The sequence below is a fragment of the Podarcis melisellensis genome, assembly GCF_964234715.1.
Source record: "Podarcis melisellensis genome assembly, chromosome: 1".
NCBI classification, from domain to species: Eukaryota; Metazoa; Chordata; class Lepidosauria; order Squamata; family Lacertidae; genus Podarcis; species Podarcis melisellensis.
The window spans coordinates 115,522,900-115,547,753 of record NC_138528.1 but is presented as its reverse complement, the minus strand read 5'-3'; the positions used below and the strand labels follow the sequence as shown (position 1 = coordinate 115,547,753).

Here is a 24,854-nt window from a genome sequence, read left to right as displayed (position 1 = left end):
ATGCTTTCTCTCTCGCACATGCACACACAAAATGCAGTTTCCTGTGTGTCATGATATCATTGTCAACTGGGCTTTTCAAACACGGCAGTTCAGCCGAGAGATCTTGACTTTTTTGCAGACTTTTCTACCACGAAAAGGTATTCATCGGCCAGAAATTAAAAGCGACTCTTCATTCAATACATTCCAATTAGAAACCGCCACCCCAAAAAAACCTGCTTTGAGATTCTGGCTCCAGAAAAGTTTAGCAACTCTGTTATAGGCATACTTGATGAAAAAAAGCTTCCTTGACAGATCTGTGAGGTAAAGTCACTTTAGATTCCAAATGACCTTTTCCGGGGCTACATCTATTTAAATGAGAAATTCCAGCCCACTTCTTTTTTGGCTAAGATGAAATACCGTAACTGCTGAGTGAAAAGATTGCCGGGTAGTGCCACAAACCTTTCTCTCTCTCCCTCTCTCTCTTCCTCCCTCATACATTATTTATACGGTCGGTTGCAAAGCAGGGAACTTCACACAGGCAGCAAATACACCTCTATTTAGTGTGACTCTTCTGGCCAGGACGATGAGAAGATTTCTTTTGAGTTTTGAAGCATTTCAAAGCAAAGTCAGCCATTTTGCAGAGTTTTTGTTAATAGAGAGAGAGATGGAGAGAAAAGCATCCTATAAGAATGTAAAAGGAACCTCACTAGAGCAGACCAAAGACCTATCTAGTCCAGGACCCTGTTTCTCCACAGTGACCATTCAGTTGCCTCTGCAAAGCCCATAACCAGGACATAACACAATGGTCCTCTCCTGCTGTGGTTCCTTAGCAACAGGTATTCTCCGTGTCAAGGCAGCAAGCCCAAAATTCCTTACCCTAGCTATGGAGAGGTGGGAGTTATCTGATTCCAGGTAGAGATCATTTTGGGGGATGCTTTGGTGAGATCAGGTAAAGGACCCCTGGACGGTTAAGTTCCGTCAAAGGTGACTATGGGGTTACGGTGCTCATCTCGCTTTCAGGCCGGTGTTTGTCCACAGACAGTTTTCTGGATCACGTGGCCAGCATGACTAAACCGCTTCTGGTGCAACGGAACACTGTGACGGAAACAGAGCACACAGAAATGCCGTTTGCCTTCCTGCCACAGTGGTACCTATTTATCTACTTGTACTGGTGTGCTTTTGAACTGCTACGTTGGCAGGAGCTGGGACAGAGCAACGGGAGCTCACCCCGTCGTGTGGATTCGAACCACCGACCTTCCGATCAGCAAGCCCAAGAGGCTCAGGTTTAGACCACAGCGCCACCCGCGTCCCTTTACCCTTTGCCTTGCTTTGGTGAATACAGTGTGTGAATACAATTAATCTGTTTGAAGAATGTGCAAGACTGCAAAATGCTCTTGTATGGAAGCAATTCGTTTTTAAATCAGTTAACTATGGTCAGGTAGTATGGTCTGAAAGCCCGCAAAGCTGCCATCTTGCAGAAGTTGATTAGGGCTGGATCTGATCAGTGTCTGGACAGCTGACTTCCTGTAGCCACATATATATCACCTTGGGTTCTTTGACGAAATAAAGGTAGAATATACCGTATTTTTCGTTCTATAAGACGCACCAGACCACAAGACGCACCTAGTTTTTGGAGGAGGAAAACAAGAAAAAAAATATTCTGAATCTCAGAAGCCAGAACAGCAAGAGGGATCGCTGTGCAGTGAAAGCATCGATCCCTCTCACTGTTCTGGATTCTCGTATAGCTGCGCAGCCTGAATTTGCTCCATAAGACGCACACACATTTCCCCTTACTTTTTAGGAGGAAAAAAGTGAGTCTTATAGAGCAAAAAATATGGTAAATATAAGACCACAAACAAATATGGCCAAACAGTTCACTTAAATTTAGTTTGTGATATTCTGTTGTTATACAGTTTGTAATATTTGTGTATGCTTTATCATAGGCCTGGCCAGAGAACTGCTGATGACCTAGAAATTATATATGAAGAACTTCTGCACATTAAAGCTTTGTCTCATCTTTCAACAACAGTGAGCATTTTATATTTTGTGACCCTTAATGGCAAATAAATAAATAAATAGAATTGAGCGATGCCTCCCTCTATACGGGTACAAAAGGGGCATAGTATTGGATTGTGAGGACAAGCTCTGTCCCAGCCAATCATTTTGTTACACATTCATGATGATTTGTGCTCATGATGGTATCTGGGCAGTTACACACAATCACACTTTAAATACTATTTGCAGCTGAAAAATAAGTTTCAGGGCAAACTTACCACTTCGTTTTCCATCGTTTCATGTCCCGTTACTACCTGCTGAAACCCCAGCACTTTTCATATATCACGAATATTCTGGGATTGTGTGAGTTTTGTTGCACTATAGTGCCAGAGTGCCCCAACAGCAATAACCCTTGGGGAAGGGTTGCAGAACAATTTATAAAGCGGAATTAGGTGTGAACAGTCTAGTATATATATCCACCATTACTGTCTTGTTGTTGCAATGACACGTTGCAGAATGTACTTCAAAAAACAAAACAAAACCTAGCAATCCGGAAGGGCCCATACATATATAATAGTAACTAGCACTTTGAGTGCTGTCCATGTAGAAAGACTGGGTCATTATAAAGAGAATTAGTGGTTCTTAATTGATCGGGGATTTGGTAGTGCTGTATTGTATTAGTTATGCAAATTGATTTTCTCTGGAGTTAAAGATCTGACCGGGACAAACCTTGTTATGTTGAGCTCGTATTTTGCACAATTTGTATACGATGTCTGTTTGATAATGTGTGGTTTGCTATGCCTAATAAAGGATTATATATATATATATAAGAGTGACTAGGTGGGCATGTGGTGTCTGAACTCGTGTCCTCCATTTAATTGCATTTATACAAGGAATTTGTATGCTATTGGGTTTGATTATGTTGATCCCATAGCACTATGTCAGACTGCTGTCTACCACTTTCTGCTAAATCCTACCAAATTATTTAGAGAGTCATGTACTTTCTGCATGACTTCTCATACTCTCTTTGCATTCCACAACAGATGCAATAGCGACCCTACACTGACGAAGATGCTCAACGCTGCTTTCTGTGACTTGTTTTGGCACCCGTTCCCTTCCGAACCCTCCCCTACCCTTCCTATGAGTTGATATATAACTGCACAAGTCAAGGATGTAAAAACAAAACTATAATGCTTGTTGTTTGTCTTGCTTCAAGGTAAAGCGGGAGCTAGCAGGTGTTCTAGTGTTTGAGTCACATCCCAAAGCAGGAACCGTCTGTAAGTGAAATTAATTTTACCACATGTTTACACCTGAGCTAACTGTATTGACCTAATTGCTTTTGGCACTGCAATTGAAAACTCAGGACCCGAGGGCAAAAAAAGAAGAAGCACAAAAGGAATTTGCTGGGCCATTTGTACTGGGGTTGTGTATCCTATGTTAACCTGAGTGGCTGAGCACAAGAGTCTTTTACCTGATTCTGGACAATTCCACCCCCTGCCCCCCACTTCCATTGCAGTTCTGTTTAACACAGCCCACAAAGTTTGACAGATCTCCTCAAAACCCTCTGGAGAGAGTTTGGAGGTGGGGTACGAGGGGCTGTAGGGAAGATGTTAAGGAAAGATCTGTTGCATGAGCTGTCTTCTGCATGCTCAACCTTGGACAAAATCCAGTGCTGGTTTTTTTCCTAGAAAAAGAGGTGCCAGAACTCACCATGAACGCTTCCCTCATTCTTTTACAAAGGACAATGGCACCCACCAGAGTGGTGCTGGAACGGAGTTTCTCTTGAGTTCCCCTGGAAAAAAAGCCCAGGATAAATCCCATTATGTATGGGATGAATTTATTTATACAGGACTCGGGTCTTTGTTAATCACAGGGAAGGATTCAATAGTCCCTTTTTGTTCTCTGTGAATTGGAAATGCCCACTTTTCAAAACGGGATGCTTATTCCATCCATATTTATTTGGTAGTATGTCATAGGGATCTTCATAGTGCATACTTCCAAATAATTTTGCTCGGAAATACCACTGTTAAGCTGGGACTGCACATGCAGCAGAATGGATTGTACCATTTCAGACTTCAAATGGGGGGGGTGATTTTGAATGCTCCCCCATGCAAAAAAGAAAAGTCCTTTCAAGGAAGAAGTCTTGGAAAATCAGGGAGAGAGGTTCTAGCTGAACCTACTTCCTGGTGTGATGATGATGATGATGAAGATGATGATGATATTTATATGCCACCCATCTGACTGGGTTTCCCCAGCCACTCTGGGCAGCTCCCAACAAAATATTAAGAACACAAGAAAACATCAAACATTAGTTAGTTTTCTTCTCCCAGGGAGTTTTGACATACAAGAACATTGAATATTCAGGTGTCGTCTCAAGAAGTACAGTGGACGCTTGGGTTGCGAACGTGATCCATGCGGGATGCACATTTGCAACCCGCAGCGGCGTGTCTGTGCAATCGCAGGTTGCGATTCGGCGTTTCTGTGCATGCGCAAAGCATGATTTAGCGCTTCTGCACATGCGCGACCGCCGAAACCCAGAAGTAAACCCCTTCTGGTACTTGCGGGTTTCGGCGGGTGTGTAACCCAAAAAAACGCAACCTGAAGCGGCTGTAACCTGAGGTATGACTGTATCTTGTTTGTGTTTTGCATTCTACCACCTCAGAACCCCAGTACTTCAATCTTCTGTGGATTCCACCTCCCGTTGTGTTTTTAAGGTGTTGAATGTTCTTCTTTTCTCAGTAAATAAATCTCATTACTGCCTCTCCTCCCCGGCCACTTTACATTATTCTCTCCCTCTTTCTCTCTCTTCTGCAGTATTTAATCAGGGAGAAGAAGGAACTTCTTGGTACATTATTCTGAAAGGATCAGTCAATGTAGTCATTTATGGCAAGGTACTGTTTTAAGTTTCTTAGTATTTCTCATATTTCATGTACAGGTGATGCCCGGAATGGAACGCTGGCATAAAATGGTTGTCATTTGGATGTGCCTAAAATTATCACAGCTTGTATGTGTAAGAGAATGTGTGCATGCGTGTGTTGTGAAAATGTTTCTTTTCTACTGTGGAAGCAATGGGCAGTATCCAGCCAAATACCGTATTTTTCTGTGTATGAGACGAGGTTATGTTATTTTTAAAATATGCTAAAAATTGAGGGTCGTCTCATACATGGATAGTGGAGAGTTGGGATGGGTAATTGGTGGCTGCCGCAAGCAGGAGATTGTCAGCAGTGCTTTTGCGGGTGATTGGTGGTTGCTTTTGTTGAGTGTGCAGATGATTGGTGGCTTCGTCGATGTGCATGTGATTGGTTGTCGTGGTCCTGCAGGTGAGCGATTTTTGGCTCCCCCCCCCCAAAAAAAAGCTCAACAAGTCTGGGCAATCTCCCCCCCCCCCATTTTCTCAATTAGGAGTCCCGAAAAAGAGGGACACGGGGGCTTCTTATACACGGAAAAATACGGTATATCCACTAGCACAAGGATGTCAGCTTAGCCAGTACAACTTCTCCTCCCTGTTCTTTCCCTGTGCATCTCTGCTCCCTCCCTTATTCTGTGGGTACCCCAAGAACGGATTTAGGGGACGTACGCAACAGCTAGAAAAGCCTGTGAGTGAATTCCCCATTCCTAGTAGCCAGAATAGATGGATCTGGGATTAGGGGACCCAATTGTCTCTTGTCAGCATAATGCAGCTTCATCCGTCCAACCCAAGCAACTGTGGTTCCTTTTAAACCTGAAGTTATGCTGCAATTTATGTTACCATTTGCATGCTGTGAGCCACTCTGATGACATATTTAAGGGAAAAAATGGCATAAGAGATTTTTTAATAAAATAAGCCCAATACTGTATTTTCTTTGGTGTTAAGGAAAAACTAGATACAATTAAAAACTCTTCTTGTCATTATAACAAATGGGACTTAACAGTGCAGTCTGATAGCAGGCAAGAATACACATCAGAAACTGGCAGTCTATTGTTCAACAAACTTGATTTAAAAATTTTGACTTTATAAAAAAATAAATAAAAAGAAAGTTGCCACCATTAGCAGAGCCAGAAGTCTGTCTGTCTCTGAAACAAATTTCAGAGAACAAACCCCATTCTTTCTTTGCCCTTGCCTTTCTGTAGCATTAGTAATAACCAGCTGCCATGTATTGTCTTCTCATCGCTATTTTGGCTGTTAAATTTCCTGCCAGATACATTTGTTATAGTATTTGGCTTAGAAATCCTGTGTTTGCACATGGAGCGTCAATGGGACAAACTCCCCAATTACGGTTTCTCTGTGTAAATGTGTTTTTCTTCTTGTTGTTGTTGTTTTTAGGGCGTGGTATGTACCCTACATGAAGGCGATGATTTTGGCAAGCTAGCATTAGTGAACGATGCTCCTAGAGCTGCTTCCATTGTTCTGCGAGAAGATAACTGCCACTTCTTGAGAGTCGACAAGGAAGACTTTAATAGGATACTGCGGGTAAGTTAAGAGTTTGCCCAACTTTTAAGAGCTTGCTCTAGAGCTCTTGTGAACGTTTCTCAACTCTCCCTTCAGGTCTCCGCACGCCCGAGGTCCCTTCGCTCATCTGTGCACAGACATAAGCGATCGTTGGCAGCTGTTGCACCACTGCTGGTGTAAAAACAGTGGTGAAAGAGGGTGTTGTATGCTGTGGAGCACACTGCTGAACTTTGCAAAAACCATTGTGCTTACACTTGGCTGTGGAGAGAATGATTATGACTGGAATAGGCTGTCAGTCTTACTACTAGTAGTAGTAGTGGTAGTGATAGTAGTATAGTGCTAATAGTACTACTCATAATTGGTTAAGCATTAGTAAGGTATCTGAATCCAGTTTTGTACTGGGGGGGAAAGGATTTAGTTGAAGTATTGTAAGGAACCTAAGGCAAAGCCTTCCCTTTGGACCACGAGATAAGAGATCTGGGGAAATGGATTAATTTTCTATGGAGTCTGGATAAAAAGAATGTGTTTAGCACTTCAGCTGTAATACAGGAAGATTCATGGATAGATAAAGGAAGTAGAGAAAGCAGCTTAGGTTGGTTAAATCTCGACCTAACCGAACACAATGTTGTGATCTACAGTCCTGATGACCCAAGAGAAGTTTGTTTGTTTATTGAATTTATATTCCGCCTTTTTCTCCAGAGAGCTCAAGGTGGCATACATGGTTTCCCCCCTCCTCATTTAACCTTCACAACAACCTTGTGAGGGAGGTTAGGCTGAGAGATTGTGACTGGCCCAATGTGAATCACCCAATGAGCTTGATGGCTGAGTGGGGATTTGAACCCTGGTCTCCGAGGTCATAGTCCAACACTCTGAACCATTACACCACACTGACTTCAGTCGTGCTGGAAATACATGGACCTTTAGTTAGTTGCAAGTTTCATACAACTTGCCCCACAGATGCCAATAACACTAAAGGACAGCTGTCTTTCCCGGGATGGGGTCCCATACTTTTTCTAGGAGTATAAAACCATATATCAACGGCCTTTTAATTTTCATTTGCAGCACGGCTTTTTACCAAGTTGTTTCTATCTGGCGTGTTAATGATTAAAAATCATCTTTCAGGATGTCGAAGCAAACACAGTCAGACTTAAGGAACATGACCAAGATGTCTTGGTACTCGAGAAGATCCCAGCAGGAAACAGGGCTCCTAATCAAGGAAACTTGCAGCCTCCTCAGCACAAGTATGATTTAATTCCACGGTGTTGATGCAAGACTATGATTAACGCTTCCAAATGGTTTTATTTAGCCAATAGTCTTTTCTTCCTGCCTTTGAAAAGAGTGCATTATGTCGCATTTGAAAAGATATCACCAGCTGGTCACATGCCCTGCAGCGCACAACATATATCAACTTGCAAACGCATTAGCTGTGGCCCTTTAGCTGTCAAAAATCAACTCTAGGCAGGTCTCCCTGTAAATAGTCCCCACGTGCAAAATCTGTTCACAGACCATAAGGAATGTTATTACTGAGCAGAGTAATTACTGATAAAAAAAGCTTTTAAAACCGCATTCGTTTTGCTATTAAGAAAACATAATTTATTATTTTTATTTCCAATTCCTAAAGTGCACATCTATCTCGTTAGTCCCCTTGCATCAAGTTGTTTGGCCCAACTCCTGCAGGGTAGGAATTGAGGATGTACTGAAGGACTGCCTTCAGAGGTCTTCTAAAGCAGTGTTTCCCAACCTTGGGTCTCAAGCTGTTTTTGGACTACAACCCCCATCATCCCTAGCTAGCAAGACCAGTGGTCAGGGATCATGGGAACTGTAGTCCAAAAACAGCTGGAGACCTAAGGTTGGGAAACACTGTTCTAAAGGTTGCATAGGTACTTATCTCCCCTTGGCTTAGGGGTTGCATAACTCCATACCCTCCAACATTTCTCCAATGAAAATAGGAATGTCCTAAGGAAAAGCGGGACATTCCAGGATCAAATCAGAAACCAGGACCGCTTCTGTAAATCTGGGACTGTCCCTGGGAAATAGGGAAAAAGAAGGAGGGGGAGTTTGGACTTGATATCCCGCCTTTCACTCCCCTTAAGGAGTCTCAGTATGACTAGCCCAAGGTCACCCAGCAGCTGCATGTGGAGGAGCGGGGAAGCGAACCCAGTTCACCAGATTACAAGTCCACCACTCTTAACCCCTACACCACACTGGCACTTGGAGAGTCTGGAGTAATTAAGTGCCTATGAGTAATCATAAGCAACTTTCATGTCCCTGGGATAATTGTTCCCAATACACAAGGCAGCAGTGTCCAGAACTGGCTTCTTTCATTTGGGAAATGGCAAAGGCTGGAAAAGGCTTAAGAATTGGGAACAAATGACCTGAGATGCAATTTGGGTCTGTTCCATGTTCCTCAATGCTACATCTCTCTTGCAGTGTTCAAAGGGATGTTGCTAGCAGAGCCCACTGTGAAGCACTCCCTATGCCCCTCTCCCTTTACGGGCAAACACATCTTCTCTTTGCCGACTGATCTCTTGCAGAGTTCTGCTGCCAACTAGTCTCCAGGCACCGCAAGCCACTTCCACAATTTCGTTTCCACTTTCATATTGAAAGTACAGCAAGCTCTCTCTCTCTCCTTCTTTCTCTGCTTCACTCCCCAAGACACACAGTTAGTATCTCTGCAAGTATCTCTCTGTGCACTTGGCTTAACAAGGGCTTTGCATTCTTGGGACATCAATGCAGCTCTTCCCAAAGGGCTGGCAGGTAAAAGAACCGTATGATGGCCAGTCCTCAAAGTGAGGAGAAGCTCCCAGGAGCTCAGCTCCACTACTTATTTCTCAGCAGGAGCTTTTTTCTTTTTTTTTCTTTTTTAGGGGGGAAGTTTCCTAGATTTCCCCCTATACTTGAGCGCGGTAAAATGATGCAAAGTTGTAAGAAGAACCAAGAGGTTCACTAAAAGAAACCCATTTACTGCGGAAGGAAATAGGAAAGCTTAATAGATAAGTTCCTATTTTTCAGTGAACCTCAATAGTTTGATGCTAGGAGAAGTGACAAATGGGGCCTGTTAGCTTCTTTCCTGATGGCTGCCTTAGCTACCGTTTTTCGAGGGCTACTTGAGGATACGAGCCAGCTGGCTCAGTTTGGGGAGAAGGTACAGATTTCGTAAGGACCTTCCCCCTCATAATTCAAACGCTACAAGAGGCAACTCCATACATGACCCACCCCTCCTCACTTTTGGGATCACATCTTAGCTGTTGCCATTGGCCATCGCAGAGCATTGGGGTGAAAAGAGAGAGAAAGAAATCAAACACGCTTACAAATGCGTAACGTAGGAAGATGACCACACATGAAGCATCTCAAGAAAACATCATGGCTTGGATCCCATCACAAGGAACTTCGTTCTGATCAAGGCTAGCTTGACTATGAGGCAAAGTGAGATGGCAGCCTCAGGTGTCGGATACTGGGTGTCCGTTCGTGAATGAGTTGTGGGAGCCTCCTCCACCCCCCCGTCATTCCTCCTGAGATTCGCCCACCCCACCCCCAGTTGTGCACTTCTGCTGGAGGACACAACTGTGCCGTGTGGCCAGTTCTGCAACCCCTAGGTTTGTCTGTTGCCCTTGACAGTGTGGAGGACACTGTCCCGTTGCCAGTGTCGCAGTAAGAGTCAGTGGCCAGCCTGGTCTGCTTCTGTATGTAGAATGGTGGTTGGTGTGTGTGTGTGTGTTCGTGCGCCATCTTGCCTTTAAGTCCAGAGAGCAAAGGAGCTGGCCCTGTTCCTAAACGTGCCAGCGGCCATATTGACCATGCTTTGGCTCTCCTCTTGACTGTTGTAGACTGTCATGTGGAGGAAGACTGGCTTATTGGGAACAAATGGGTCACCAGCCCACCAGCCTCAATCTGCCCCTCAACCAACTACCTGTGTTAACATGCTGCCCATCCAAGGGGCAGCACAGCCTGCCAGCTTCCTCCTCCTCCTCCTCCTCCTTAGTCTCAGTGTTGCCTCTTGTAGAAAGAAGAAGATGAGGACAGAGCTAGAATGAGTTGGCTCTGTCTGTCAGTGGCTCCACCTCCACCCTACTAGCCCCAGCGGGGAATGGCTGCCACTCAAATTGTCTAGTGGCAAGTGCTTGTTTTTGGGTGTCGCTCTTGCGTCCCATATTTCCACTGCTCTGCTGGCAGTTCTGTTCCCCTTTCCTGTAGAAACAACTCACTTGTCTTTTTTTTTGGCCCTTTTTCTCAAATTGAAGCTACTAAAACAAGTCATATTGCAAGCATGTCATATTGCAAAATGTATGCTAAAATCAATCAAGATGTAAAGATATTCTACACTGGGTATCTTTCCTATGCTAAAGGTTTACATACATACATACACACACACACACACACACACACGTGTGTATGTGTGCATGTGCATATGTGCTTTGTTACACTCATATTCACCTTCTCTTTTCAACAAGCTCAGAGTGGTTTTTTAAGTCATTGTTTCTTTTCTTCCTTTACTCAGGTATATCGTGATGTCAGGAACACCCGAGAAAATTCTAGAACACTTCCTCGAAACAATGCGTCTCGAATCAGCGTTAAGCGAAGGTACAGGTAGAATGTTGAAATAAAGATGTTGGTGCAGGTGTAGATCAACGTAAGAAGTGAATGCTGCAATCCGACATTTCCAGACTGCAGCCATTCGATTTAAACTGGGGCTTAAGCACCCAGATTCTTTGGCCGAGAGTGCAGCTCGGTCTTGCTTTTGTACTGAGTGTCGCTGTTGCATTCAGTGTGTGTTAGAAAGAGCTACAACCTTGAAACAACCTTTCGGTGGTGCCCTAAAAAGTAAGGGAGGGCTAGCATGAAGTTTGCAGTTTCTCTTAGGGACATTTTGTTTTATTTTCCAAAACCTTCCAGTACAACTTCACTTTTGAAAAGTATTTTGAAACAGCCCTTTTCCAAAATATCTTGGGGCAGTATTCCATTTGTTAGCAGGCAACTAGAAATTTGAACCACAACATTTCTCTCTTTGCTTGTCAGATCACAAACATCTGCAATCACTGATTGCTCCCCCCCCTTTTGCATTACTTTGAATTTGTTTTTGTTTCGGTTAAGCTGTTTGTTTGCATAGTAGCAGTGAAAACAATGCCCTGGCAAACAGCCATCATTTTTTGTACGCTTTCCACTGAAATACATTTCCTTTTGCATTAGAGGGCATTGGGGGACCACATAAATTAGATCTGAGCCAGTTGATTTCAGGGAAAATATCCAGGATTAAAATGAGTCAGTTTTTTCCATGAAAGATTTGACTGATTGGTTAAAAACATATGAAAGTCACTCCCAAACACTGAAACTATATATTGCTCCTTCATATATCTAGCCCATACATCCAATCATCCCAGGTTCTTTTGCTTGTCCCCTAACTCCCTGCTAACAACATACGAGCCTCCTTGCTCTTCCTCCTATTCCTAAGTTCCTCATTTCCTTGCCACTTTCTTCCCTGCCACCCTTCATTTTCTTTTGCTTCCTCCATCCATCTGTCTCATGAGCCTCTGCTTCCACAATCCACTCCCTGGACCTTGTGTCTGTGTTTAATTCCCCAAATTCCTGTGACCTCTTTTCCCAGCTCCTAGTCAGAGACATCTTTAGCTAGAGCTCTGTAAAATACTTACAAGCAACCCATGGCATAGCAACAGCAAAGCCGGTGGCTAATTATTTCAAAAAACTGCCTGGCATCTTGTGTTGCCCTAAAAAAGGCAAAAGGAAGAAAGTTTTTTGGAAACAATTGTTGTGTGCAGATAAAAGGGAGCAGAAAGGAAAACCCATTTTGCAAGCAGAATGATCCTTGCAGTTCTTAGGATCCATGACAAATTACTGTAATTTACAGTGCAATTTTATATGTCTATTCAGATATAAGTCCCATGATATTCAGTGGGGTTTAAGTACATTGAGTATTGGACCTGGGAGCAAGTCCTACTGAACTCAAAGAGACTTGCTTCTGACAAGACATGTCTAGGATCACGCTGTTAATTAATTGCTTTTAATGTGCAAAACACATCTGGTATAACTCTTTTTGTGCTGTTTACCACAGAGGAGGGAACAATATATTTTGCAACAGTGGGAAATTATATTGGCATGCAGGAGTATAACGTTCTGTTACTTTTGATTTTCACAGATGCTGGTGTACTTGATTTTGTTATGATGCATTGCATATTCATGCCAAATAATCAGCTTTGTCCGGCTTTGATGGCTCAATATCCTTTTTGATTATTATTTTTTAAAAAACAACGAAAACATATTAGACACCTAATTCGGTGGTAAGCAAGCCTTGCATCAACGCTTGGCGTGGTTGGGAAACTGCTGAGCTACCACATCTATCAGTGGACCCTTTCTGACAAGAAGCCCCCTGGAAGTTAAGCAAGAAAGTCAAGAAGGGAGAATCAACTCTTGGGAGCGTTAGCTCTTTTTCACTTTATTCATTTTGTTACAATGCTGTGCTGCGTTTCTCAGGATTAAGTCCCACTGTGTTCAGTAGGATTTACTCCCAAGTCAGGAATGCGGGTGGCGCTGTGGTCTAAACACCTGAGCCTCTTGGGCTTGCTGATTGGAAGGTCGGTGGTTCGAATCCCCGTGACGGGGTGAGCTCCCGTTGCTCGGTTCCTTCTCCTGCCAACCTAGCAATTCGAAAGCATGGCAGTGCATGTAAATAAATAGGTACCGCTGCAGCGGGAAGGTAACCGGCATTTCCATGTGCTCTGGTTTCCGCCAGGGTGTCTCGTTGTGCCAGAAGTGGTTTAGTCATGCTGGCCACATGACCCAGAAAACTGTCTGTGGACAAATGCCGGCTCTCTTGACCTGAAAGCGAGATGAGCGCCGCAACCCCATAGTCGCATTTGACTGGACTTAACTGTCCAGGGGTCCTTTCCCTTACTCCCAGGTCAGAGTACATAAAATGGGAGCCTGTATTAATCATTCCATAATAATAATAATAATAATAATAATAATAATAATAATAATAATAATTTATTATTTATACCCCGCCCATCTGGCTGAGTTTCCCCAGCCACATCATTCATGGTGGAACTAAACTCTCAAGCCATCTCATTCCTAGAGCAAGATTAACCAGTATGGATGGAACATCTGCCTTAAGCCTAATGCTCTGAATGTCTGCGAGTATTTTGCAAGCCATTTCCCCCATGCTCATAAGAACCTAAGGAAAGCCCTGTTGGATCAAGCCAAGGTTTATATAGTCCTGAACCCTGTTCTCAAGGTGGTCATTGAGATGCCTATGGGAATCCCACAAACAAGGCATGAGTGCAACAGCACTTGTGATCCCCGGCAACTCTGCCTCCTATTGTTTCACTGGCTTGTTTCTCCTCCACCTCCATCCCCAACTGCTGGCTTTACCCACCGGCAGGTTATACTATATCATTTAAAATAATAAGCTCTTTGGAGGCCACCTATTTTCAAATTTCTACATCGGCTTGCATAATCACCCTGGAAACCAGATCTGTTTGAGTGCTATTGTGGTGCCACAAATAGCAAAAGTAATTAAAAACCTGTGTCATGTGTTGAGGAAAGCAACAAAAGCCACATAAATACAGCCCAGCTGATGGGGTGTGTGTGTGTGTGTGTGTGTGTGTGTGTGTGACAGGAGCAAAATCTTTTTTTCCCCACCAAAGAAACAGATGAACTAAATGTTGGAAGTACAGAAATCCTGCCTGGCTTCAATCACGTTGTGCAGAATGTAGTCCGTTTTCGTAGCACAGAACCTAGCTTAGATTTAATTCACATTCTCCTGCCTTTTTCTTTTCTTGGGACCTGACCTCTCTTGGATTTCAGCTTCCTTATTGTTCACTAAATGTAGCCTTGCGTGGTCTCCAGGGGTTGACTTAAGACTGTGTACACATTACTGGCTTAAAACAGAACTAGGTCCAGACGGGCAGGGATGTTGTTGTTGTTTTTCTGTGTTCGAAATGAAGTTAGTTTTGGGGGAAACGGATCAAACCTCAGCATTTCCCAAGGAACGACAGGATAGATATGGGTTGTGTGGCGAACGTCATGTGTGCACCACTTCCCAAACCAATGTTGGGAGCGTACTGGATTCAGAAGTGTGTGCACAGCCCTCTTCTCAGTCCTTTTCTGCCTCCTGCCTCTGGTCTTTGGTGTCAGTCTCTTACTAGTTTAATGCACGATTCTCCACCAACACCCACTCCACGAAGCCTCCAGACCAGATTTGTGGGTGGTGGAGGTACACAGTTGAATACCACTTATTGTATTATTATTATATTATTATTATTTCTGTATTGTTTTAAGAGAAAGGTTAGCATGTTACACACACATGATCTGATCCCATTCATCTACTCTCTCATGGTGATAAATATCGAACATTCGGTTCCAATGCACGTGAAAAGGAACTAGATCCCTGCTTGCATTGAGGGAGGAACGGGCTGTAAAAAATTATTGCAATTTTAAAGCAACGAAACTTGTCGAGATCGGTATTCAGTCACAACATCGTTGTTGATTAATACCTTTCAAAATTACAGCCTCTCTGTCATTTATTTATACATAACGCTATTATTCTAATAGATATGCAGCGTGAACATTTGGGGAGGGAGGGTTTCCCCTCCCCCCCACACACATCCCACGATCACATTTGCATGGGAGAAATTATTAGCAGAATTAAAAATAAGTAGATGAGCAATGAAAAATAACGGCAAAAATTACTAGTGCCTGTGGTGAGTCACTTAATAAGCAGATAGAAGGATATTAAATAATTACAGGGCTTGCATGGTAGAAGCTGCAGGGAGAGAACAGCTCAGTGAAATGCTACTTGATTTATGAAATGTTATAACTGTCCCTACAAACAGTTAAAGGGACCAAACTAGGCAATGCAATGTCTACTCTAACCCAGTGGCGTAGCGTGGGTTGTCAGCACCCGGGCCAAGGCAAGTAATTTGTGCCCCCTAACCCGTGAATTTGCGCCCCCTAACCCTAACCCCCAGATGTTGCACCCGGTGCGGCCAGCCCCCCCCCTGCACCCCCCACACTACGCCACTGCTCTCACCTCCACCAGGTAGCCTGACTTTTTTGATCTCAACCAAATATATATATATTTATAAGTTCAGTTAAAACCTTCAGTCACGACATATTGCACCATGTTCCTTAGACATGCTAAGGAACAGGTGATTGTTATTTTGTCTTCATATGTAAAACCGCAGAATTCAAAGAGGGTGTACTTTCTTTTCCCCATGACCCTAGATTTCAGTAGGATGTCCCATGTCCTAGGCTGTTAAGTAGCTGTAGCAGTGTCTAAGGGAAACAAAAACATGGCTTAATAAGCCCAGTTTCTATCCCCCCCCCTTAAATTACTGCTTTAGTCATATTGTGCATATATTCTGCAAGAGGCTCTATTGATGCATTTGTTTCCCCTTCTGATCAGCTCACAGTCTCTTGAGACATCCCAGAGATTGCATGTCAAAGCCCCCGTGCTTTGATTTGAAAGAAACAGTTTATTTTAAGACTTACATTCACCACGGCCCTGTGCTTGTCAGAACTGTCATATGCAGAAAATATTCTGGGCCATTAATTCCACATGGAACGCACAAAATACTATTATATTCAATTTCCTCCCTGTTTTGTGAGGATCTAGCTATATACGGCTGTCTGTCAGATCTGTCTGTCACTGGATCCCAAGTCAGCCTGGACTAAGTAGAATTTCAGTAGTGCTTGTCGACTCATCTCTGCTGACCCTGGACTGATAAGAGATGCATTGTGAACAAGCACGTCCCTCAAACCAAGGTTGTGCTGGGCAGTCACCATTTCTGATCTTCATGTCAAAACTTGCCCTTTCCAAAAGGGAGAAGTTTACACCTGAGTTGCCCTGTAACAGCAGAACTCTAATATATGCGTACATTTCAAAATACTGCTTGCTGCACCTGTTCTGCATGGGAAGGAACCAGGATGCAGAGAAAACTGCTTCTGACGTTGGTGAGGGTAGCATTCCATTGCATCTTCATTGCTGGCTTGCAAACAGTAAGAATCACAATGAAATTTTAATGGATTCCATTGACTTGTTTAATGATACAGATTTATATTATTGCTAACATAACTTGTCAGGGAACTCCCATCAGAGCCAGAGAGAGAGGGGGGGGCTCCAGAGGGTTTCCGGAGAGCGTCCCGGGAGGGAGAGAAGCAGCCCATTTTCTGGGGAAGGAAATCAGCGTAGCACCAGTGGAGAAGGGGGGCAGATGGGGGAATCGGCGAGGTGGCTCCATGACTCCTCGCCGGAGACCAGCGGGGAGAGCACGGGTCCTCCGCTGCCCACACCCTCCCTGCGCAGAAGGCTTCCGCGCAGGGAGAGTAGGCGGAGACTAGGCGTCAAAGAGCTTCTTTGCTGGAAGAAGTTCAAGAAACGCCCACTGACGGATTCTGCCAGCGATTGAGACAGCCACAGGTGAGTGGCTGTCCGGACAGAAAAAGTCCACCCAGGTAACCCAGCCAGGTGTGGCGCCGATTTACGCACAAGCAACCCCTAGAACCATTACATAACCATATTTACATTTTTTTAAAAAATGTGCTCTTTCCCATGGTCATGCAGGACTCTGGGTTGCAAATGCACACATATCAAAGGTCTGTGTGAGCAGAAGGTTGATGAGGCAATGTGTCTATGTGCAAAGATGCTCTGCTTGTCTTATTTTCAAAGGGCGATGGCTGTGAAAGGCTGGGGCTTCAGAAAATTCCATCATAAATGGAAGCAGCAATTGCTGCTGTTCATTGTTTCATCCCAGACCTGGAATGGAAATCAGTCCAGTGAATATGATTAGTACTCACTCATAAGGTTCTTGGGTTGGTTGGTTTTTTAAGGCTGCAACTGATACATCATGAATGACCTTTTTATTTTTATTAAAAACATTGGTTTGACGTGTCCTGTAAATCAGAACGAGTGGTGTGGAAATAATTGTGCCATTAATTATGTTGTTGAACTAATTACATATATTACATTAAATAGTGGAAAGTGAGAAATATAATATTTGGCAGAAACTGGACTGCAGCAGAAGAGAAACAGCGCTGGTTGTGACAAAGATAGGTTGGAAGAGAAATAGCTGCTTTCTTACTTCCCTAATGAAAGGACAGGCTAAATTATGTTAGGGAAGGCAAATGCCTCACCTCCACTGACAGGAAGGCAATGTACCACCACATCACAGAGTCCCAAGCTAATGTCACCACAGTGCAAGCTAGAAGTGGCAATAGAAACTAGAACCAGCCCTATGCCCTCCCCCCTGATCTGTAGCAGTGGCCTGGAAAACCAGTGGTCCTTGCTTTCCCTCCAATGCATACACAAACACAAACACACACACACACTTTCATATGCCCCATGCTGACAAGCAATTAACTTGTGAACAAATCACAGCAAGAAGAATCAACAATTGTAGCATGTACATCTCCTGCAAATAGAATCACTGAGGTCCTCTCTGAGGACCTTCTGGCGGTTCCCTCCCTGCGAGAAGTGATGTTACAGGAAACCAGGCAGAGGGCCTTCTCGGTTTTTTGCACCCGCCCTGTGGAACGCCCTCCCATCAGATGTCAAATAAATAAACAACTATCTGACTTTTAGAAGACTTCTGAAGGCAGCCCTGTTTAGGGAAGTTTTTGATGTTTGATGTTTTAGCGTGTTTTTAATATTCTGTTGGGAGCCGCCCAGAGTGGCTGGGGAAACCCAGCCAGATGGGCGGGGTATAAATAATAAATTATTATTATTATTATTATTATTATTATTATTATTATTATTATTATATTATTATTATTATTATTATTATTATTATTATTATTATTATTTCTCTGCAGAGGCAAAAACCACAAGTTAAAGTTGAAGAGCACAACGACATCAGCTAAAACAGGACTATAGAAATGTGCTTTGCTACCTGCCTCCTACACAAATACAAAACCATAGAAATACCGGTAATATATCTACGTACACTGTGTTCAGTTTATTACTACAGTGGCTATCGTGCATCTTTCTGCATCTCCCTTAAGGCCAGAGGGCTTGCCTTGATCTCACTCTTCCACCACCAACGAGCATCCACAGTCCAGGGAAAGTAACGAATTGGGTCCATGTCCCTTGAACCATTTGCCAATTGTACTTTACAAGGCAAGGCCCATTGGGTTCATCTCCCCACCACCGCCATGCTAAGTCATCAAAAGCCATGAAAGTATATAAACTGGAGAATGCACAAAATGTGATTGCTGGGCAGTTGTGTGTGCATCAATTTTAAGCGAGCTTTGTTATGATGAAGCGATGGGAAATTCTGAGGGGGGTGGATGAAGTAGCAGAGTGAACGTTTTCCTTGACATCTTGGCACTTACCACGCTCAGCCTTCGCAGGGTACGGAGCAAGAAAAAATGGATTATGCCCTAAACAACAAACGGCGAGTCATTCGTTTAGTGCTGCAATGGGCTGCTTTGTATGGAGATGTCCTGCAAGAGGACGAAGCGGCAATGGCCTTTCTGGAGGTAGGGCGCAATTGCTTAGTACTGCTGTTTTGTTGGAATCAATATTAACTAGTTACGGAGGCAGGAGAGCTGAGCCAAGACTGCTTCCCAAGCTTTAGAATTCTCCTTCCTAAGGACGTTACATTCAAGCACAATCAACTATAGATGTCCTTCTTGGGGTTTTTGCATTGCTGCTGCAAACAATATCATGCCTTGTTGCCACTGGCTGCAATTTCAGGGAGGAAAGTGGGGGTGGAGATACCAGTCTGTTTTCTAATACAGAAACAATCACATTGAAAGAAATGGACATTGTGAGAATATGGAAACTAGACGTTTCCAGTGCAATCCCATGCATGTAACACTACTTGGCATTAAACAGTACTGTGTTAGGTGGTGCTGTGGTCTAAACCACTGAGCCTCTTGGGTCCGGTCGGCGGTTCGAATCCCCATGACGGAGTGAGTTTCCATTGCTCTGTCTCAGCTCATGCCAAACCTAGCAGGACAAAAGCATGCCAGTGCAAGTAGATAAATAGGTACCGCTGCAGCAGGAAGGTAAACAGCGTTTCTGTGTGCTCTGGTTTCTGTCACGGTGTTGCATTGCGCCAGAAGCAGTTTAGTCCTGCTGGCCACATGACCCGGAAAGCTGTCTGTGGACAAACGCCAGCTCCCTCGGCCTGAGAGCAAGATGAGCGCCGCAACCCCATAGTCGCCTTTGACTGGACTTAACCGTCCAGGGGTCCTTTACCTTTTTTTTACTCTGTATAGAATTGCAGTCAAAATGATGTTCTGATTAGCATACTGCCCCCTTCGTTTTTCACGGGAAAACCATGGCCGTTACCTGGGAACACCAAGCCATTTCAGAAATAATAAAATATTAAATGTGTACAGTGTATTTTTTAAAAATCCCTAACTATAAGCTGTGGTCAAGCAAAGCTCCTTGGCATCATCGATGCAAATGCAAGCCAAGTACCGCAAATGACCCCATAGAGCGGCTATCACTGTTTGACTGGTCAATTTTCAGGTGTCCATATAAAGGCTTAAAAGAACTTGCAAGGAAGAGGGAGTTTTCGTGAGCACACTATCTCTGCTGCCCTCATGGCGCTGGGTGCAAGTTCAAAACTAATTGCCTGCAGCATGGAAACCTCCTGTACTTGGGCAGGATGCATTTTGGAGCCCAGATTTTTCATGGGAGCCTGTGTGAATACAGGAGAATTCTCCCTGCAAACAGCCCCCTTTGAACTCGTGGAAGGTGGCAGTCGTGGAGCCAGTGTGCCCATTCGTTCATGTAAGCCTCTACCTGCAATCCTAAGTAGGGCTTGAGTTTACCCTGGTCTCCCCAAATGTTTCAGTCCATGAGATGGAAAATCAAAAGAGCAGATCTTACTGCCATGTTTAAACATGATGATAATAAATAAATAAAATAATAATAAATAACTGGCTAGGTTTGACCAACATGAGTAGATAAATAGGTACCACTGTGGCAGGAAGGTAAGCGGTGCTCTGATAATGTTTCCTGCTTGGCAGGGGGTTGGACTCGATGGCCCTCGTGGTCTCTTCCAACTCTATGATTCTATGGTGTTTCCGTGCTCTCTGGCACTTGTCGTGGTGTCAGAAGTGGTCAGAAGTGGCTGCTGGCCATGTGACCCGGAAAGCTGTCGGTGGACAAATGGCGGCTCCCTCGGCCTGAATAGTTAAGTTGGACTTGACCACCCAGGGGTCCTTTACCTTTACCTTTTAAATAACTGACACTGTCTCTCTCTTTAATGACATGGAAGATCTGTTGCTAGAGGTGACCATCTCACTCTGCCAACTCCATCTCTTGAGATAATATTGGATTAGAGGTGGAGTAAGATTCAGAGGGCATCTTCCATCCTTTTGAACTTTTCCAATGCGGACATTTGTTTCTCTGGTATTTTTCAGGAACCCCTATTGAACCGTTTTTCTTTGTAGTCAGCCCACCTGCAATACATATCTTGACAAGTTGACTGTCTCTTTGTATCATTGTTTGAAGGGTGTTCTTTTTCATTTAATAGGAGTTTTATGTATGTGTATCAGATGATACGAGGATGATTACAGCCCTCAAAGAGCAACTACCAGAGCTAGAGAAGACTATGAAACAAATGTAAGCATAACCTTGAATTTGTTCATCTCTATACTAGCTTTTGCAAATGTGTGAAACCAGAGAGAAAGCTTCACTGTATTCCATCTCCCCATGAGCAAAGAATTTAGCTAGAACTTTTTTTTAGAGTTTGTATACCAAAAAGAGTAGGAAGACATATAGTATTATGAAATGTCATTGTGCTATTGAGCAATCAACCACGGTTTAGCATGATGTCCAAGCCAGGCCAACGAAGTGGAGTAGGGAAACTGGAAGTGCTATGGCATCCTACCATACATCTGTGTTTCTAGATGTTACAGGAGAGAGGAAGAGGAGGACTGCGGTTTGCAAACATGCATTTTGAATCCTGCAAAGGAATTCAGTACGTTTCCGAGCACAATTCAAAGTGTTGGTGCTGACCTTTAAAGCCCTAAACGGCCTTGGTCCAGTATATCTGAAGGAGCATCTCCACCTTCATCGTTCTACCCGGACACTGAGGTCCAGCGCCGAGGGCCTTCTGGCGGTTCCCTCACTGCGAGAAGCCAAGCTACAGGGAACCAGGCAGAGGGCCTTCTCGGTAGTGGCACCCGCTCTGTGGAACGCCCTCCCACCAGATGTCAAAGAGAACAACAACTACCAGACTTTTAGAAGACATCTGAAGGCAGCCCTGTTTAGGGAAGCTTTTAATGTTTGATGTATTACAGTATTTTAATATTTTTTTGGAAGCCGCCCAGAGTGGCTGGGGAAGCCCAGCCAGATGGGCGGGGTATAAATAACAAATTATTATTATTATTATTATTATTATTATTATTATTATTATTATTAGGCTCTTGGGTGAAGGAGCTTCCACCTGCCACTGCTTCTTTGCTCTAGATTTTTGGGGAAGGGCCACAGCTCAGTGGCAAAGGATCTGCTTTACACGTAGAAGCCAATACCTGTCTTTTCCAGGTAGAAACCCTGCCTGAAACCCCACAGAGCTGTTGCCCGACAGTGTAGAAGATGAACACTGAGCTTAATGGAATCTACAATCCACTAATGGACTCACTGGAAACGCAGCAACCTATGTTACTGTTTTCCTCCTCTTGAAACAGCTTTGCTTCAAAAAACAAACCACCTTGATCTCTTTTTTCATACATAATGCAAAGCAAGGATTCTTTGAATGATTAATTAAATGCTAGAAGAGTTCTTTTCCTAGCCTCGTGGGGAGAAGGAGAGTGGCATGCACAAGCCTGAGGCTTCACTTGCGTTTTGCTTGTGCACATAGTGCCAAACCATGGTTTAGTGTTACGTGTGAACCAAACCACTGTTGCTAAAATCTTCCAAATTTCACCCTCCATAAATAGGCTGTATTTTTTCTTTTTGCAGATCAGAGGAAGCTAAAGCACCACAGAAAAAGGTAACTATTTTGACTGCTCGGCCCACATAAAATGTTAAACTGTTATTTTCCCAACCACTAAAGGCAAGTGCACACCTGTGGATTGGCAAGTACATCTTTACTATTGTATCCTGTCCGACGCATCGGTATCGTTTATACTTTGGAAAGCACATTGGTTGTGCAGACGTGCTATAGTTTTGGGTGTACGCATAACGTTACATGCATGCGGTTAAAACAGAAGATGTGAAGGTGCCCTGAGAATTTAGCCTCCAAAGAAGAAGCAAGCCCACGCAATGAAATTCGATCAGATCTATGGGTATTCTGTTATTCTTTCTCCCACACGCACCATCAGCTGTATAACACATCACAAAGTTAAATGATGGGATTCACCACCACAGCATACAGTGGCGGCTGCCAACTTGGATGGCTTCAGAAAGGGATTAGGCAAACTCATGACCAATAGCCACTAGCCACACAAAGGCTTTGTGTAGACTGCCTCCAGTATCAAAGGCAGTATGTCTCCAAATCACTGAGGTCAGCTCCCTTAGGCCAAATGGTCCACTGTCCCACCAACCTCAGGTTGCTCTCGGCCAGCCCCCACCCACCTGCCTTCTCAATAATCTGTCCAGGTGGTGGCGCTGTCTTCTCAGCTTCCTCAGACCTTGTAGAACTCAGCAGGAAAGAGGATGGGGACAAAAGGATTCTGATACGGGCTCTGGCTCCACCTAGTGTTGGTCTTTCTGCCTTCTGCCCCACTAGTCCCATTGAGCACCAGCCACCTCTGCTCTGAATGCCAGTTGCTGGGGAGGGCATAGAATTGTAGAACCGTTGAAAGGGACCACAGGGGTCATCTAGTCCAACCCGCATTCAATGCAGGGATCTTTTGCCTATCGTAGAACTCGAACCCATAACCCTGAGATTAAGAGTCTCGTGCTCTAGAGCGAGGAGAGTGCTTAATAGGCAAGGTGTTAAATTGTTTTTATATGCAACAACTGCGGCAAGAGTATTGTTAGCCCAGAAATGGAAACAAGAAGAAATTCCGACGAAAGAAGAATGGCAGACGAAATTAATGGACTATGCAGAATTGGGCAAAAAAGACAGGAAGGATTCGAAACCTGCGGGACCAGAGATTCACAGAAGATTGGAAGAAGTATATGAATTATTTGAAGAGCAACTGTGATCAAAAAATTACACTAGTAGGACTACAAGAAGTTTTGTAAGGAGAAATATACGAAGTGTTACAAAGTAGAAAAAGAGATATTGGTTATGAGTTTGAAATGAAATAGGGAAGATAAGAAATGCATAGTGAGAGATTAGATTGGAAAATTTTCAGGCAGGATTGATGGAAGTCAGAAATTTGAATAAGATGTAAAAGTATGTTTAATTAGTGTTGAAAATGAAATGTTAAAAAAACTAATAAAATACATATATATAGCGAGGAGAGTGCTGTTGCGCTCATGCCCTGTCACGGGCATCTGGTTGGTCATTGTGAGAACAGATTGCTGGACTAGGTGAGTCTTGGGCCTGATCCGGCATGACAACTCTTACGTAATATGCAGTAGCTTTCTGGAAAAGTTTTCTGCTTGCATTTACAATCATGGCGTTTTGTCGGGTTTGTTTCCCCAGCACAAAGTTCTCTTGCAGCACTTCAACACGAGTGACGAAAGAACGCAAAAACGACAGCCCATAAGGGGAAGCGATGAACGTAAGTCGTTGAGTACGATCACAGGACTTGGGTGATAGAAGAAAAGGACCACCAGCCCCGGGTGGAATTTTGTCCAGGGTCTCTTCTCATGTTGACACGGCCCCTGAGCTGGGTTAGAAGTGGTCAGGATTAAACCATCTTCTCCCCCCATGCAACTCACCACCCTTTCTTAGTCTGCCAAGCATCAAGGACTGGTATTTACTGGACCGCCTCTCCTGGTCTGCCCCGCAGAGGACCTTAAGGTCCATGAATAACCATGGTTTAGAGGTCCCAGGCCCTAAGGAAGTCAGACTATCCTCCACCAGGGCCAGGGCCTTTTCAGTGATGACCTGGTGGAATGCTCTGTCCCATGAGACTAGGGCCCTTCAGGATTTAACCTCCTTCCATGAGGCCTGTAAGACAGAGCTATTCCGCCTGGCCTTTAATTTGAATTCAGCCTGATCTTTTATTTCCCTTCTCTTCCCTCCCCCTCCCCTTTTATGAAGATTACCCACTCTGAGACCCCACAGCTAATTCTCCCCTGGCCTCCTCGCTGGCCCAAGTAGGACTAATTCCGCCAGCTAGCCCTTGGGATTATCTAATGCAGTGTTTCCCAACCTTGTGCCTCCAGATGTTTTTGGCCTACAACTCCCATCATCCCTAGCTAGCAAGACCAGTGGTCAGGGATGATGGGAATTGTAGTTCAAAAACAGCTGGAGGCACAAGGTTGGGAAACACTGATCTAATGCTTATTTCCCCTAAATTGATTTCTGAACTTTGAATTTTGTTGTTATTCATGTTTTTATACTGTATTTTATGCTGCTTT

General features: G+C 43.9%; 1 protein-coding gene across 5 annotated transcripts in view; it reads left to right on the top strand.

Moving 5' to 3' along the window:
• The window catches only part of RAPGEF4 (Rap guanine nucleotide exchange factor 4), a 164,215-nt gene that overhangs the window by 112,451 nt on the left and 26,910 nt on the right, over nucleotides 1–24,854 (top strand). For 4 of the 5 annotated variants that reach the window (XM_081912218.1, XM_081912216.1, XM_081912217.1 and 1 more), the window contains 11 exons: nucleotides 1,923–2,007; nucleotides 3,191–3,251; nucleotides 4,789–4,865; nucleotides 6,278–6,424; nucleotides 7,526–7,644; nucleotides 10,902–10,990; nucleotides 12,555–12,633; nucleotides 18,742–18,892; nucleotides 20,905–20,993; nucleotides 22,335–22,365; nucleotides 23,971–24,049. In XM_081912218.1, coding sequence (XP_081768344.1) covers nucleotides 1,923–2,007; nucleotides 3,191–3,251; nucleotides 4,789–4,865; nucleotides 6,278–6,424; nucleotides 7,526–7,644; nucleotides 10,902–10,990; nucleotides 12,555–12,633; nucleotides 18,742–18,892; nucleotides 20,905–20,993; nucleotides 22,335–22,365; nucleotides 23,971–24,049 — 1,007 coding nt within the window. The remainder of the gene's footprint in view (nucleotides 1–1,922; nucleotides 2,008–3,190; nucleotides 3,252–4,788; nucleotides 4,866–6,277; nucleotides 6,425–7,525; nucleotides 7,645–10,901; nucleotides 10,991–12,554; nucleotides 12,634–18,741; nucleotides 18,893–20,904; nucleotides 20,994–22,334; nucleotides 22,366–23,970; nucleotides 24,050–24,854) is intronic. The other variant, XM_081912215.1, reaches the window with a different exon arrangement.